General features: G+C 47.8%; 1 protein-coding gene across 1 annotated transcript; it reads left to right on the top strand.

The window, feature by feature from the left end:
• The first annotated feature begins 777 nt into the window (after positions 1 to 777).
• Positions 778 to 15,072, top strand: LOC143270357 (ceramide synthase 4-like). Its single transcript, XM_076560110.1, has 10 exons — positions 778 to 980; positions 3,283 to 3,400; positions 4,874 to 4,992; positions 5,203 to 5,260; positions 6,054 to 6,104; positions 6,986 to 7,078; positions 7,306 to 7,434; positions 7,879 to 7,985; positions 10,020 to 10,176; positions 10,270 to 15,072. The coding sequence occupies exons 1-10, from the start codon at positions 808 to 810 to the stop codon at positions 10,453 to 10,455; spliced, it is 1,191 nt and encodes a 396-aa protein (XP_076416225.1). The 5' UTR covers positions 778 to 807; the 3' UTR covers positions 10,456 to 15,072.
• Positions 15,073 to 15,439: the final 367 nt, after the last annotated feature.

Here is a 15,439-nt window from a genome sequence, read left to right as displayed (position 1 = left end):
GCCACCTCCAGAGGCTCTTCCTACTTTTTTCTGTATTCTAATATTGTGAGCTCATCAAAGATGAACTGTTGACTAGATCAGAACTTCCAGGATCTAACTATGGAAATGCCTTCTTAGACAAACCACAAGTATTGCTTACTGACTTTTAAAAGAATTATTTAGTTTTATGTTGTGTCTTAGTTACTTTTCTATTGTTGTGATGAAACACCATGACCAAGGCAACTTATAAAAGAAGGTATTTAATTGGGGCTTGCTTACAGTTTCAGAGAGTGGGCAGGGAGTGTGGTGGCAGGCAGGCATGGTGCTGGGAGCTTACATCCTGACCTGCAGGCAGTAGGCAGAGGGACACTGGGTCTGGAGTTGGGACCTCAGTGACACACCTTCTCCCAAAGGCCACAGCTCCTAATTCTTCTTAAACAGTCCACCAACTGAGGACCAAGCATTCAATACGTGAGTCTGTGGAGGCATTCTCATTCAAACCACCACAATGTGTGTGGGTCTTTTGCCTACATGTGTGTCTGTGCACCCCATGAGTGCAGTGCCTGTGGTAGCCAGAAGAGGGCATTTGTTCCTTGGAATTGGAGCAGCAGATGGTTGTGAGCTGCTGTGTGGGAGGTGGGAATTGAACCTGGGTCCTCTGGAAGAGTGGCCAGTGCTCTAAACCACTGAACCATCTCTCCAGTATTCCCCCTCTTTTGACATTTCTTCAAGTAGAATGCTGTGTGGCTCTGGGTATTCAGCCTCTCCCATTTGTACACACTCTTCAAGTTGAATTGATTTGTACTTACCTGATTGTGTATCCACAGCATGTTGTTGAGCTTGAGTGAGTGGCTGTGGCAGGAGAGGTTCTGGTTACCACCCAACAACACATGGGCACAGCTGGAGGACCGAGATGGCCTGGTGTTCGCCCACCCTCACCACATGCTTGCTGCCTTGCCAATGGCTCTGGTCCTGGTGGCTCTGCGCATCACCTTTGAGAGGTGAGTGTCATACTGTGGCTGGTGTAGACCCGTGTGTGTGTGTGTGTGTGTGTGTGTGTGTGTGTGTGTGTGTGTGTGTGTCTGCCCTCTAGGGGTTTCCCATTTTCACATGCCCAATGACCCCTTGTTTTAGACCTAAGCACCTTTTCTTTCTTTTTTAAAAAAATATTTATTTTTATTTAAGTGTGTGTGTGTGTGTGTGTGTGTGTGTGTGTGTGTGTGTGTGTGGTGTGTGGTGTGTACCATGTACATGCAGGTGCCCACAGGCCAGAAAATGGTGTCAGATCCCCTGGAGGTGGAGTTCCAGGTGGTTATAAGCTGTAACTTGGGTACTGGGATCCAAACTATAGTCCTGGAAATATAGCAAGTGCTCTTAACTGCTGAGCCATCTCTCTGGCTCTGAACATCTTATTTTCCTGCCACCACTTCTTAAGTGTTGGATTACAGGCTTCTGTTACCACTCCCAATTTGTGCTATGCAGGAGATGGAACTCAGGGCTTTGTACATTCTAGGCAAGCATTCTGACATCTGAGCCGCATCTCCAAACCTCTGCAATTCTTTTAAGGCTGTGTTCAAAGGCCAAGGCCTTGGTCCATCTCAGGAGAATCCCTTTTTAGGTCCTATCCCTGACCAGAAGTGTGTGTTGGTTTGTGGTTCCCACCATCAAGGCGATTCTGAGCTCTCAGCCCGCTGAACACAGGCAGGACGTGAGGGACCCAAGGAACATTCACTGAACTTATATTTACCTCATAAACTTAAAAAAAAAAAAAGCTTGTGTGTGCAGAAGTCAGAGGAGGACATTAGTTGGCCTCTGTCAGCCTCTGTTGTGCTACCTTCTGACTGGGTGGCTAGCAAGCCCCAGCGATCCTCCTCTCTCCCCCTCCACCCCCATCCCCCAGAGAGGTGAGCTTATAGGCAGGCATGTGGCCACACCCAGGTTTTTGCATGGGTGCTGGGGATTTGAACTCATGACCATGCTTATGTGGTAAATATTCTTACTGAACTATCTCCCCAGGTCCTTATATATTTCTTTTGAAGGCTTCTCTGCCATATACAGCTCTAAGATGTCTGCATGAAAATAGGGATGGGAGTTGTTTTAGGGTTTCTATTGCTGCGGAGAAACACCATGACCATGGCAACCTTTAGAAACGAAAACATTGAACTGGGGTGGCTCACATTTTCAGAGGTTTAGCCCATTATCATCATGCAACATAGTGGCTTGCAGGCAGACATAGTGCTGGAGGAGTTGAGTATCCTACCTCTTGCAGGCAACAGGAAGTGAACTGAGACACTGGGTGTGGCTTGAGCATATATGAGACCTCCAAGCCCACCTCCACAGTAAGACACTTCCTCCAACAAAGCCACACTTCCTAATAGTGCCACTCCCTTTGGGGGCCATTTTCTTTCAAACCAGCATAGGAGACTAGGGTGGTAGTGTTCTCAACTTCACCACTGGAGCCCAGATGGGTGTATTTTCACATTTAAGTGGTGATCTTAGGCTGGGCATGGTGGTATATGCCTGTAATCCCAGCATTTGGAAGGCTGAGACAGGAGGATTGCCAGTTTGTGGAGAGCCTGGGATGGATAGAGAGACTAACAAACAGGCAAGCAAGCAAGTAAGCAAGGAAACATGCTAACAGTGCTAAAGTGAGCCTGGTCATAACATGGACTCCTCCATGTTCGGCAGAGGGTAAGTATTATTAAAGACTGGTCTCCATCACCGTGGAATCTAATAGGAGTTCTTTACTAGATTGATCAGGGCCTCAGCTTTTCTTAAGAGAAGTTAAAGTGCTAGAACCCTGAAGATGGAGTTCAGTCTCCATCTGTGGTCTTGGGGCACCCTCTTGTGGGCACTGGGGGATTGATTAACCAGGTGCCTTTGCTGGAGTAGGGATTGTAGGGTATCAGACTTCACAGGTAGCAGGCAATGTCCTTCCCCCGCGGAACCTGATGCAGGGAGACTAAGACTCAGATCACTAAGACACAGAGGACTTTCATTCTGGTTGAGGATGGGTAAAGGAAACTGGGTTCCCTGTGAGATGGCCTGAACATCCCTATCCAGAAGATGATGCTAACATCTTTTCCTAGGTTTGGTCCAGGGGTTGTGGCTGGGAGTAGTGGTAGAAAATTTCATGCCTGCATGGACATTTTGGCTCTGGGTTTCCAAACCCTCTGTTCAGATAGATTTGAACCATACTTGCTGGTGAGGCTTGCCTAGGCCTCAGGATCCCTCCCTTTCCTCCTGCTGGAGTAACATTCCTTTCATTTGAGTTCTACTGGGTTCTGTCTCCATTGCACTCAGATTTGTGGCCTTGCCGCTGAGCCGGTGGATGGGTATACGGGATCAAATCAGGAGGCAGATAAAGCCCAACCCAGTGCTGGAGAAATACTTCCTCAGGATGGGGCAGAGACCCGTGGAGGTGAGCCCCCACATTCTTGTGACATCCACAGGGTGGTGTCCCTGGAACCTGGGAATAGAAGCTGTGTGTGGCCCTTATTGGAGGTGGGTCAGGGACCTCTGATTCACCCATTAGTACCCCCACCCTACATTTAACCCGAGTTCACAGTTTCCCTGGTACATGTGACCCCTCTGTCTCCTGGTAACTCAAGGCCCCACCTCTCCCGGCTGTGCTGAGAGAAGTGGACCAGTCCCATCCTTCTCAGGTTCCTTGGGGCTTGAAACCACTTCCTCCCAGCATGAGCCTGCCCTTCTTAGTCTCCAGTTCTCTAGGTCTTGAATCCCCACCCCTCTTTTCTGCAGTGTGAGGCGACACCCCTCATCCCCAGCCAGGATGGGGCTGCCCCTTTCAGGCTTCCTGGGTTAAGAAGCCCCACCATTTCTGGTTCCCTGGGACCTGGGGAAGCCTTCCTTTAAAGGTCTCAAGGCTTGAACCTGTCCCTCTTAACCTTCCTGGGACATGAGGCCCTGCTCCTCCTGGTCTTCCAGGACCAAAGGTCCCATCCTGGCTGGGTAGAGAGTGGCTTTTATCTTTTATTTATTTATTTTTTTTATTTTGTGAGATGAGGTTTCTCTGGGTAATCCTGGCTGTCCTTAAACTTGCACTGCAGACCAGGCTGGCCTCGAACTCAGAGAGATCCTCCTGCCTCTGCCTCCTGAGTGCCTGGCTGGCAGGGTAGCTTCTATGGAGCAGAGAGCTAAATGCCTGCCTGGGGTGGCGGACTAGTCTGCTTTCTGCTGCTGAATGCAAGTCGGAGGAGAAAGGGTTCATTCCGCCTCACACTTTCAGGTAACAGGCCATCACAGAGGGAGGTGAGGACAGGAAGTTGAGGCAGGACATGAAGCAGAGACCATGGAGGCACACTGCTTACCGGTTTGCTCTCTCTGGCTTGGGCTCAGCCAGATTTCTTAACACAGCTCTCCCATCAGTCAGTAATCAAGACAATTCCCCAAAGACAAGGCCAGAAGCCCAGCTGATCTGGGCAATGTTGAGATGCCCTCTTCCCAGCTGACTCTTGGTGGTGTCAGTTTGACAATAAAAATTAACCAGGGGCTATATGAGACTCGACCCCCTCAAGGGGCTGAAGGAAAGCCTGCCTCTCGTCCTCATAAATGCTTTTCCTCTGTGCTGGGGATGAACCGAGGACTTTGTTAATACTAGGCAAGCACCATAGAGCTATATCCCCCATTCTCCAGCCTCATTCTTGATGCCAGGCTCCACCAGTGACCTGTACACTCTACAAACAGGGCCCTGTTCTGGAAGTCTCTCCACCTTCCCCTCCTCTTTCCTCTCAGTGTAGTGGATATGGCTCTGTGGCAAAGATCTTGAGCTTCGGGCGAGGAGGGAATCTAAGTGGGAGCCATGCACCTGGGGACAAGGGCAGGAGACCAGCACTAGGCCTGTGTAACCCTCTCCCTCATTCCCTCGCCTCAGACCCAGATGGTCCTCCTGGCTGCCCAGTGCGGTCTCACACTGCGACAGACTCAGTGCTGGTTCAGGAGACGTCGGAACCAGGATCGGCCTCGCCTGTCCAAGAAATTCTGTGAAGCCAGGTAATTGTGGGGTGCAGGGGAGGTAAAGTCTGTTTGATTGACAAGGCCCCACTCTTCCTAGCCTGCCTGGGTGATGAGGCCTCACCCCTCCTAGCCTCCTTGTTACTTGAGGTCCTTCCCTTCCCAGACTCCCTGGCAGATGAAGCTCCACCTCTGGGGCCTGCACACTGCCCTTGGCAGCGGCCTCACTAGCTTCCTCCCTCTCTGCAGCTGGAGGTTTGTCTTCTACCTGTGTTCCTTCGTGGGCGGCATCTCTATCCTCTACCATGTGATTAAACCTGAGGGTCACCTGTCCCACAAAGACCTACTGTGCACCAGGAGCTGGCCACACCTGCAGTGAATGAATGTGCTCGGGAGGAGTGGGAGGCAGAGCTGGAACACGGGAGGAGAGAGCGGGCATGAGCTGTGGTGGAGAGAGCATGCTGTCCCACTTTGTTCTGTTGCTGTAATAGATATCCTGACAAAGGCAGCTCGAGAGAGGAAGGATTTATTTTAGCTCATGGTTCCAGGTTACAGTCTGTCACAGCAGGGAAAGGATTTATTTTAGCTCATGGTTCCACGTTACAGTCCGTCACAGCAGGGAAGTAGCTCGAGGGAGTGGGTTACTGTTTCCATAATCAGAAACAGACAGCAAGGAATGTGTGCATGTTATTGTTCAGCTCACTCTCTTTTTCATCCAGTCCAAGGCCCACTTCATGAAATAGTGCTACCCACAGTTAACCCAAATTAGAAAAATCTCTCATGTAGGTATGTGCACAGACCAACCTAATCTAGACAATCCCTCATTGAGACCACCTTCTCAGGTGATTCTCAATTGTGTCAAGTTGCAAGTTAAAACCAACCATCAGACTTAACACTTGGGAGTTGTGGGCAGAAGGATGGTGAATTCGAGGGCAATGCAAGCTACATAGTGAGACCCTTGCTTTAAAACTATAAAATCAAGGCAGAGTGGAATCGGTACCTAGAAGGCTGTGGAAGCCCTGGTAGTGGGGGGTTCAGATCCAGGGTAGGAAAGCTGGCTTTTGCCTTTGGAGAGCTTCAGATCCTTTGTTCCTTCATAGGAGCCATGGTTGTGGACAGTGGCATTGTGCTGGGAAAATTATCCATTCCAGGTGAGTGGCAAGTGGACTTGGGAGAAACTCAGTCCTTGTGGTCACAGGCAAAAGAGACCCATTAACCTGCCTGTATGATGAGGCCCTGCCCTTCTTAGCTGCTTGAATGATAAGGCTCCCCTCTCCTTCCTGTCTGAGTGGTAATGTCTGGCCTTTCACAGCCTGCCTGGGTACTGAGGGCCCATCCTTTCTAGTATTCTTTTTTTTTTGTTTGTTTGTTTTTCTGGAGCTGAGGACCGAACCCAGGGCCTTGTGCTTGCTAGGCAAGCACTTTACCACTGAGCTAAATCCCCATCCCCAATAGTATTCTTGATACTTGTCCCACCTATACTTTCTGCCTAGCTACTGGCCAATCAGCACTTTATTTATCAATCAGTCATCCACAGCAAGACTCCAACTCTCACAACCTCCCTGGGATGTGAGGCCTTATTACTCTTCTTCAGTGTCCCAGGCAGATAAGATGAGTCCTTTTTAACTTTCCAGGGATGTGACCCCCTCCCCACCCAACTCCTTTGGCTATCATGCCTAGTCTCTTCTGGTCTTCTGGGACTTGAAGCTTTGCCTCAACTTTCTGGGCCATGAAGGCCCACCTCTTGGGGCCTCTCTGGGCCATGAGATTTCATTCTTCTCTGCACTTTGGATGTGAGGACACTCCACTCCCAACTCTGCTTTTGATTCCTCTGTAGAGGGAGGAAAATAAGACCAGGAGCTGCCCCAGACCACTATTCTGGATGACCTCCAGGGATGGGGAGTGCATGCTTTGCTCACTTACTGGTATTCAAGTGTCCAGGTTTTGGGCAACCTGGGAGATGCTCCATCCAAGTCCCTTCCAGGCAGGAGCCTCCACACTTCACAGCTAATCTCTCCTTACCTTGCTGTAGACCCTGAATGTGGCCCTGTACTGGTGGTACCTCGTGGAACTGGGCTTCTACATTTCACTGCTAATCACTTTGCCCTTTGACATCAAACGCAAGGTGAGTTATGAGCCACAGTTGGATGTGTGGAGATGCCTCCTAGTCTCTGGGGAAGGGGCTGAAGTGGGATGAATTGGCCTCAACATTGCACCTTGAGGCACCCTTGGTTCCTGGCAGAAAGGATGGGGTCCAGAGGCCTTATGGATACCCTGAAAAGGCTTGCTTTCAGGCATGTGGCCCTCCAGCCACAGAGGCTTGTCCTGGTGGTGACCCACTGTCTTCGGCAGGACTTCAAGGAGCAGGTGGTGCACCACTTTGTGACCGTGGGGCTGATCGCCTTCTCCTACAGCTCCAACTTGTTGCGCATTGGCTCTGTGGTACTGCTGCTGCATGATTGCTGTGACTACCTGCTGGAGGTGGGTTCACCCCCCCCCACTTGTCCTGCCAGCCCTGCTATTCTCCTGGCCATGGAGAGGGGGCCCTGCCCCCTCACCCTCTCTGGGAGGTGAAAACTCGCCCCTCCTTCTTTAGTTTCCAGCAACACAGCGCCCTTCCCTCTTGGTCTCTCTGGGACAGGAAATCCCCATTGCTGTCCGACTCATTTGGATATGAGGCCCCGCCCCTCCCAGCCTTTCAGGGACTGGAGGCACCATGCCCCAGTTTTCCTGGAGATGAAATATTCTGTCTCTGTCTTGTCTCTGCCATTCTCATATTCTTTGCCCTCCCTAGGTAGTTGTGGAGATACGGCCTTACCTCAGTTTACTTGACCTCACCTTATAGCTTCTCGTCCCCAAGTTGAGGCTCTCCACTTTCCGTGGGTTCTTAGTCCTAAGCCTGTTTCTCTTTGCTGCTCTCCGCAGGCTTGTAAGATGTTCAACTACACCCGCTCTCGGCGAGTGTGCAACGCTCTCTTCATCATCTTCTCCTTAGTCTTCTTCTACACTCGCCTCATATTCTTCCCCACTCAGTGAGTCCTGAGGGCCAGGGAGATGGGAGGGTGTGTCCAGGGTCCAGGCAGGCCTCACCCCGGTGCCCTACCCAGGGAACTGGAGGTGTTGGCTGAAATTGTTCCAAGAGGCAGGAGATGTTGTGCCTGACCCAGAGCACAGCATATGCAAAGGCCCAGAGATAAGAGAAAAAGAAACTGAGTGCAGTACTAATGCAGTGCACTCCCAGAACAGGAAGAGAGAGGAGGAGGCTGTCTGAGTGCCTGGTCACTAAAATAGTCTAGTAAATATTCTTTGATATTTGTTAAGCTTCTGGAATGTGTTGGGATAAAGAAATACCAGAGAGCAATGCAGATGCCTGCCCCCTGGAGTCAGCTGATGTGGGTGAGGAAAAGGATAGACAGGCAAGCCAACAGACCACAAGGCACAAGGCACTGAAGAGAAAATGAAGCTAAGGAGTCTGCAGGGAGCACGTGTGTAGGTAGCTGGCCATGGCTGAGCCTTCTTCAGGGATGCTTCACTGATAGCTGCTGTATATAGAGAATGAATGGGGCTCAAGAACCACGGTGACCATAGAGGAAGATGGTCCAGGTGACGGGGACAGCATATGCAAAGGCTCCGAGGCTAGACTGTGTTCCAGTGTTGGAAGAACAGAAATGAGCTCATGTGGTTGGAGCAGAGAGGATAAGGTGAATGCAGGTAGGTGACCAGGACAAGTGATGAAGGATGCTATGGGATGTTATCTGAAGGGAGGTGGGAGCCAAGGTGCTGAGGGCAGATGGTGGGAAGCTGGGGCTGAAAACCAGAGCAGGTGAGAGAAGAAGACAAGAAGGAGATACCTACAGGGCTAGGAAAAGCTACAGGAGACACCAGGGGCTCAGCTGCTCCGTGCTGGTTTTGAGGGGCCTCTGCCCCTTCGTAGACATAGGGGAGGCAGATGGCATGTCAGGCGGGCTTTCTGGAAGGGTGGTGGTATAAATGCAGGAGTTGCCAGCTGTTAGGCATTTGTAGCAGGAGGCTGAGTGTCATCTGGGTGTGGATACTAGCCAGTTCCCAGAGCTCTCCGATGTTTGCTGGAGACTGACGGAGAAGTTACGAGAGGTGAGGACTGGAGCTGTAGCCAAGTTCAGTGGTAAAGAGCTTGCTGGTGCCTGTGGGGTGCAGGGTTGGGGAGGAGAGGGAGTCGGAGGGAAGAGAGAGAAGGAAGGGGAAGAGAAAGAAAGTAAAGGGAGAAGACGGAGGAAAAGGTGGAATAAAAGGTGAAAATGGAAGGAGGAAAGGAAGAAGAGAAAAGATGGAAGGAAAGAATAAAGAAGGAAGTGGAAGTTGGTGAAGAAGAAGGAGTTGGAGGAGGAGGAGTGTTGGAGGGAGGTGAGTGTGGATTAGGGAGGAGAGGAAAGAAGATAAGTGTGGAGGAGTGAGGAGGAGGAAGGGAGATGAGTGCAGAGGAGGAGGAGGCAGAAGAGGAGCAGGAGGGAGGAGGGACAGGCATTGGGCTACGAGAAGGCACAAGAGCCTCAAGGGGAAAAGAAACTAAGTAGCTAGGGGCAAAGATTGATAAAGGGTGTGTGGTTGGATTTTTCTTTCTTGACTATGAAATGACAGGGTTGGTTTTGATGGTAACGGATGTGTGTAGGAAATAAGAGCTGTGGCCTTGCAAAGAGGTGGCATGACCAGAGCTGGGTCAGTTGGCAAGAGGGTAGAGATGCAGGAACAGTGGGTTCAGGAACATTGTCTTTGGCAGCCAGTGGCTCTGTTAGATGAGTCGTAGGTCTCAGGTTGATATAAAGAGTTACTGTGTATCTAAGGAGAGAAGAGTAATCATAAAGGGTCACCTAGGAGGGCCAGTAGGACACTTGATACTTCCTTGGAGTTTGTGGTGCAGAAAGGCCAGGCGGCAAACTTGTTGTTCCACTGACAGGAAAAGTAGGTGAAGAGAGATACCGTCTCAGGAGGGGGCTCCAGGGAGGTTCGGGAGCACAGACAGTCCATGCAAGTTCCTAGAATGGGGACCTGTACTGATTGGTGAAACTCCTTCCTGCTTCCTGCTTTAGGGTCATCTACTCCACTCTGTTTGACTCCATCAAGAGCTCGGGCCCCTTCTTTGGGTACTACTACTTTAATGTGCTCCTGGTGATGCTGCAGATTCTTCATGTGTACTGGTTCTGCCTCAACCTGCGAATGATCTGCAGTTTCCTGAGGAAGGGTCAGGTACGGAGGCCTGGCAGGGTCAGCTCCCATTGCCCCTCCTTGGCCCAGTGATCCTCGCTCTGTTCTGAGCTCTGGCATCATCTCTTTTCACAGATGGGAAAGGACATCCGTAGTGATGTGGAAGAATCAGACTCCAGTGATGACGAGGCAGTTCCTGAAGGTCCCCAGCTGAAGAATGGGAAGGCTCGAGGGTCAGGACCAGCCATCACCAATGGCCCTCGGAGCCGGGCAGCTGGGCGCCTGGCCAATGGGCATACCCAGGCCACACAGACAACCTAGGACTGATATTGTGGGGTTGTCTCCAGCACTGAGGATATCTGGATGCTGGGCTGGTGACCCTGGGAGACAGGGAGGCCCTCCCCGAGGTAGGAAGAGGACTGATGATCTGTTTCCAGCATTTCCCTCCTGTCTCTTCTCCCTTTATCCCTTTGAGCAACTGGACAGAGCCTGGGGGAGCAGTGGACTCTGCATCTGGCCAGAGCCACCCTCAGGCTGTAGCCTGGGGGCTGTGGAGAACCTTGGCGTCAAGGACCAATAAAATTTCAACAGAGATGAATTCTCTGCCTGAGAGCTTTGGTTCCCTTCACAGCTTTTCCTCTCCATTACTCTGTTGACAGGATTTCTCACTGCCACATCAAGCTTTATGTCCATTCCCATCCACATAGCATCATGGCATGAAGATACTCCCTGCCCCTCAGTCTACACCTTCACCATGTTCTCCACAGTAGCCCTTCAGGACAGTATTGGCTGATAGGCTCTGGCTTATAGGAAAGAAGGTATTAAGCTTAGCTGCCACTCCTCTGTCTGAGGTTACACAGCATTCTTGGTCCAAGTCAGAAGGCAGAGCAGAGACCTAAGCATGTCCTTGTAGTCCCTTGCTTAAAGTAACCTGCAGTCCCACCCTGGGGTCTTTATACTCTTGGGACAGTGGAGACCCAAGGGTTGATGTGAGGTCACTGTCTTCAGAAGTGCTGTAGGAAAACATTCTCCTCCAAGATGGAGGCTGGGTGACCAGTGCCATTTAACTCAGCAATCAAAGCCACAGGATCCATGTATGGTTAGACCATGCCATTTGTGGGAGGTTGCAAGAGGAACTGAATGTCGTGGAAGAGAGGGAAGCAGAGACAGTGGGGAGAAGCAGGCCACTTTGGGGGACATCTGAAAATAAATGCTCTGGGGACAAAGAGCACAGCCTGGCATGGCAGCTCAAGACTGTCATCTAACACCAGGGAGGAAGAAGCCAGTGGGCTGGAAAAACAGACAAGCCTGGGATACAAAGCAGGACCTAGTCTCAAAACAAGCAATGGGAGGGGGTGTCAAGGAGCAGGTACCTAGGATAGAAAACTGGACAAAAATCTGAGATAGAAACAGCTAAGAAAAAGATGGAAAAATGGGGGAAGAATGAGGGCCAGTTATAGGTGCAGAACGGGATGGTGAGATGAGATGTGGATTTTATCTTCTTGGGATATATAGGAGAAAGGAAGAGAAATATGGCTTCTGTTGAGAGAATAACAATTCAAGGGGAACAAAAGTTAAGGAACACAGGCAGAGACTGCAAAGACTTGTGAAAGAGTCAGGAAGACAAGGCAATGAAAGGAAAGGAAAGGAAAAGGAAGTGGGGGTGGGGAAGATGAAAAGAAGAATAAGGAAAAAAAGAAGAAAGAGAAAAATGTTGTAGATAGTGCATGGATGAGTAACCTGGAAAAGAATGGGAAGGGGCATTCGAGAAGGAAGGAAGAGGGATATTGATGAGAGAACACGAGGGATGAAAACGGGTATGGCCACTAGCCTGAAATAGTTGATGTTGTGAGTCCTTCTGTCCTGCCAGCCATCCCAAATTATGACACAGAGACGTCTAATTAATTATGAAAGCTCAGCTGGTAGTTTAGGCTTGTTTCTAACTAGTTCTTATAGCTTAAGTTAACCATATCTTTAATCTACATTCTTTTACATGGCTTGGTTACCTTTACTTTGTAAAGCCCATGCTGCTTGCTCTGTGTCCCTGGCATCTCCTCATGACTGCACTCTTCCTCTTCCCAGCATTCTCTCTGCTCTGAAAATCCTGCCTACCTATTGGCCATTCAGCTTCTTATTAAGCCAATCAGAGTGACACATATTCACAGTGTACAAAAACAGGAGCAGACATGTCTCATTGTCATGGAAAGCCTCGGGTTATTAAACATCTTAAATGCCATATTCTATAGGTCTTTGGAGTGTTTGAAGACCATCTAGCTAAATGTATCAGTTTAATCATGTAAACATACCTAATATGACTAAAAGTTTGATTATCATAGATGACTAACTACTAACCTGCATTTCTTAATTATACATTACATTTGTAAATGAGGTGCATAAGCACAATACCTCAAACAAGAGTAGAAACTTAATTCAGTATAGCAAAAATAACCTTAAATTTGTATCAATATATAAAAATCTATACTAATGTAAAGTATTTGAGACAGTGGTTGTTCAAAAGTAGACTCAACAATCCACCCTTTTATCCTATCATTTCTATACTATATCTCCCTTTTTTCCTTCAGAAAAAGGTTCCCAAATCTAATCTTTATTTATCTTTCCCCCTGACCATGACCAGTAACAATTTGTAACTAATCCCCCTAAAGGATGACAAACATTCATAACTCAACAAATGACCAAAAACCATCCACCTCACCTCTTGGGAATGTGGGCATTATCTTCTCCAGACTGCTTCCTATTGCCTGGGGATGCTGGAATTTTCGGGACCCTGAAAAGTTAGGATAATGGTCAAGTCCTGGCTAGAATAGTCTGTAAGGATGGACCATCTCAGCCAGCAGCCTTGAAACTGTTCTGGATGCAGAACTCTGAGGAAACTACAACAGAGGCATCTGAGAGCCTGGATCACCTGGGCCACCAGTTTTCATTGGTATCTGGTCCCCATGCTCTGAAAACACATCCACTTTCAAAGGTAACATACATATTAACACAAGTATAGTCTTTATGTTTTACACAAGCCAGCCAAAGATTTTGTTTGTTTGTTTGAGCAGGTAAAATATATGGCACCTGTATTGTAGTTATTTGAGGTTTATTTCTATATGTCTGTAACCAGAGTTTTCAGGGGGTCTTCCCCAATCAAATCTAATCTCTATCAAACTTGAACAAATCCACAGCCTTTTGTTTCCTGTGGAAACAAAAGCATAACTTCTTCCTCAAAGCAATACATTTTTTGAGTTCCATTTTAAATAAAGTTAAGGCATTCTTAAAGTATCTATGCTGGTTTATGTCAGCAGTCCCTTTCACAATCCCATGTCTCCCAGCAGCTGTCAGTTGCTTATCAGCAATTAAAAAAAAAAAAAAAAACAACACAATAACATAAAGGATTCTGCCTCCCTGTGTATTTTCTGTCTTTACATGGCTTATTCTTTTTTTTTTTATTATTTTACTCTTTCTTTAAAGACTTTATTATTTTTAAACTATTTTTTATGACTGTCTATACCCTCTTTCTTTTTTTCTTACACCTATACTCATTGTTAAACACACTGTATCCTGTTTAGAAGTTATCCCACCTGAACCTGTTTTACTGTGTATCTGTAACCTTTTCTGTCTGCATGAGCAAAATCTTAAACGCAACTTAGCTCATGGTGTGCTGGTAGCTAGCTCCACTCCCCCTCAGTTCCCTGATAGCTTAGCCTCATGGTGGAGGTACTGGCTGGAGCCATGGTTACTGCCCCAGCTCTTGGAAGTGTCTGGGTCCATGCTGCTGTAGGCAGCTACCTAGTCTCATGCCACCAAGTAGCATGCTGCCAATTACACATGCACCCCATTGAAGTGCTCAAATAGCAGGGCTTCTTAAAGGAGCCATGCCTCTGTCTACCACTAGCACTGATCCTATCTGAAAGACTGTGGCCACCAGGAAGGCATGTTTGACTCTGTGTTCCAAACTCTTTTTCTTTTTTAAAGCTTTTTCAGGCCTTATGTGGATATACATGGCCCTACAATGGGTGCTGTATGTTGCAAGTCTTTCTCTGACCCACCAGTCAGCTCCCAAATTATGACACAGAGATTTCTTATTAACTATGAAAGCTAATAGCTTAAGCTGGTTTCTAACTAGTTCTTATAATTTAAATTAACCCATATCTTTTAATCCACATTCTTCTATGTAGCTCAGTTACCTTTACTTTGTGAAGCCCATGCTGCTAGCTCTGCATCCCTGGCATCTCCTTGCAACTCCTCCCTTCCTCTTCCCAGCATTCTCTCTGCCCTGAAAATCTTGCCTGGCTATTGGCCGTTTAGCTTTTTATTAAACTAATAAGAGTGACACCTATTCACAGTGTACAAAAAGATTATTCCACAACAGTTTGAGGCCAGCCTGGAAGGAGAACCAACCTAGAAAAGCAACAAAACCAAAAGCACAGAGTGGACATGCGTAGAGGTGCATGGACACAATGGAATTTCATGTCTCTGTAAATAACAAATCATGATAGTTAAAGGAAAATGGATGCAACTGGAAATCATGTTTGATGAAATGAGCCATACTCAGAAAGACAAATGCTGAATGTTTTCTTTTGTGTAAAACTTAGATTTTTAAATGATAAATATTTGTGTACGTGTGTGTTTTAATTTATGTGTTTAGAGGTCATAAAATATAAGGGACCATAAGAGAGGAGGAAGCAATCTTAAGAGAGATCAAGAATGTAATACATGTGACATGGAAACAGAAGGGGAAAGAGGACCAATCAGAAGGGGACAACAATGGGGAGGGGCACAGGAAAAGTAATGAGTGAGTGAATGAGAACAAAGTATAATTACTCATGTGTATGAAGATGCCACAATAAAACCCATTGCTTTTTATGTAAATGTAAAAAATAAAAAAATAGGACTAATAAACTTAAAGTACACATTGATTTACTAATAACCTTAGTACAGAGTAATGCTGCATTCTTTAATTTTTTTTTTTTTTGGTTTTTTAAGACAGGGTTTCTCTGTGTAGCTTTGCTCTTTTCCTGGAACTCATGATGTAGCTTAGGCTGGCCTCAAACTCACAGAGATCCACCTGCCTCTGACTCCCAAGTGCTGGGAGTAAAGGCATGCACCACCACTGCCAGGCCGTAATGTTGGATTCTTAAAATGGGATTAGTAGTTGTGATGGTTAACCTCCATTGTCAGCATGATGAGATATGGAGTCAACTTGGAGATGGGCCTCTAGGCATACCTGTAAGGGAGTATTTTGATTAGATTAATTGAAGTGAGAAGACCTTCCCACTATGGGTGGCATCATTCTTTGCTA

Source organism: Peromyscus maniculatus, chromosome 23 (genome assembly GCF_049852395.1).
Source record: "Peromyscus maniculatus bairdii isolate BWxNUB_F1_BW_parent chromosome 23, HU_Pman_BW_mat_3.1, whole genome shotgun sequence".
In the NCBI taxonomy this organism is placed as follows: Eukaryota; Metazoa; Chordata; class Mammalia; order Rodentia; family Cricetidae; genus Peromyscus; species Peromyscus maniculatus.
The sequence above is the reverse complement of the archived record's forward strand: the minus strand, read 5'-3'. Positions and strand labels throughout refer to the sequence as shown.

What these genes read in the sequence shown, in the direction of transcription:
- LOC143270357 (XM_076560110.1), top strand. Translation starts at nt 808, where the DNA reads ATGTTGTTGAGCTTGAGTGAGTGGCTGTGGCAGGAGAGGTTCTGGTTA. An exon ending in GGGAAAATTATCCATTCCAG is followed by an intron (nt 6,105 to 6,985) that starts GTGAGTGGCAAG and finishes ACCTTGCTGTAG; the next exon opens with ACCCTGAATGTGGCCCTGTA. An exon ending in GTTTCCTGAGGAAGGGTCAG is followed by an intron (nt 10,177 to 10,269) that starts GTACGGAGGCCT and finishes CTCTTTTCACAG; the next exon opens with ATGGGAAAGGACATCCGTAG.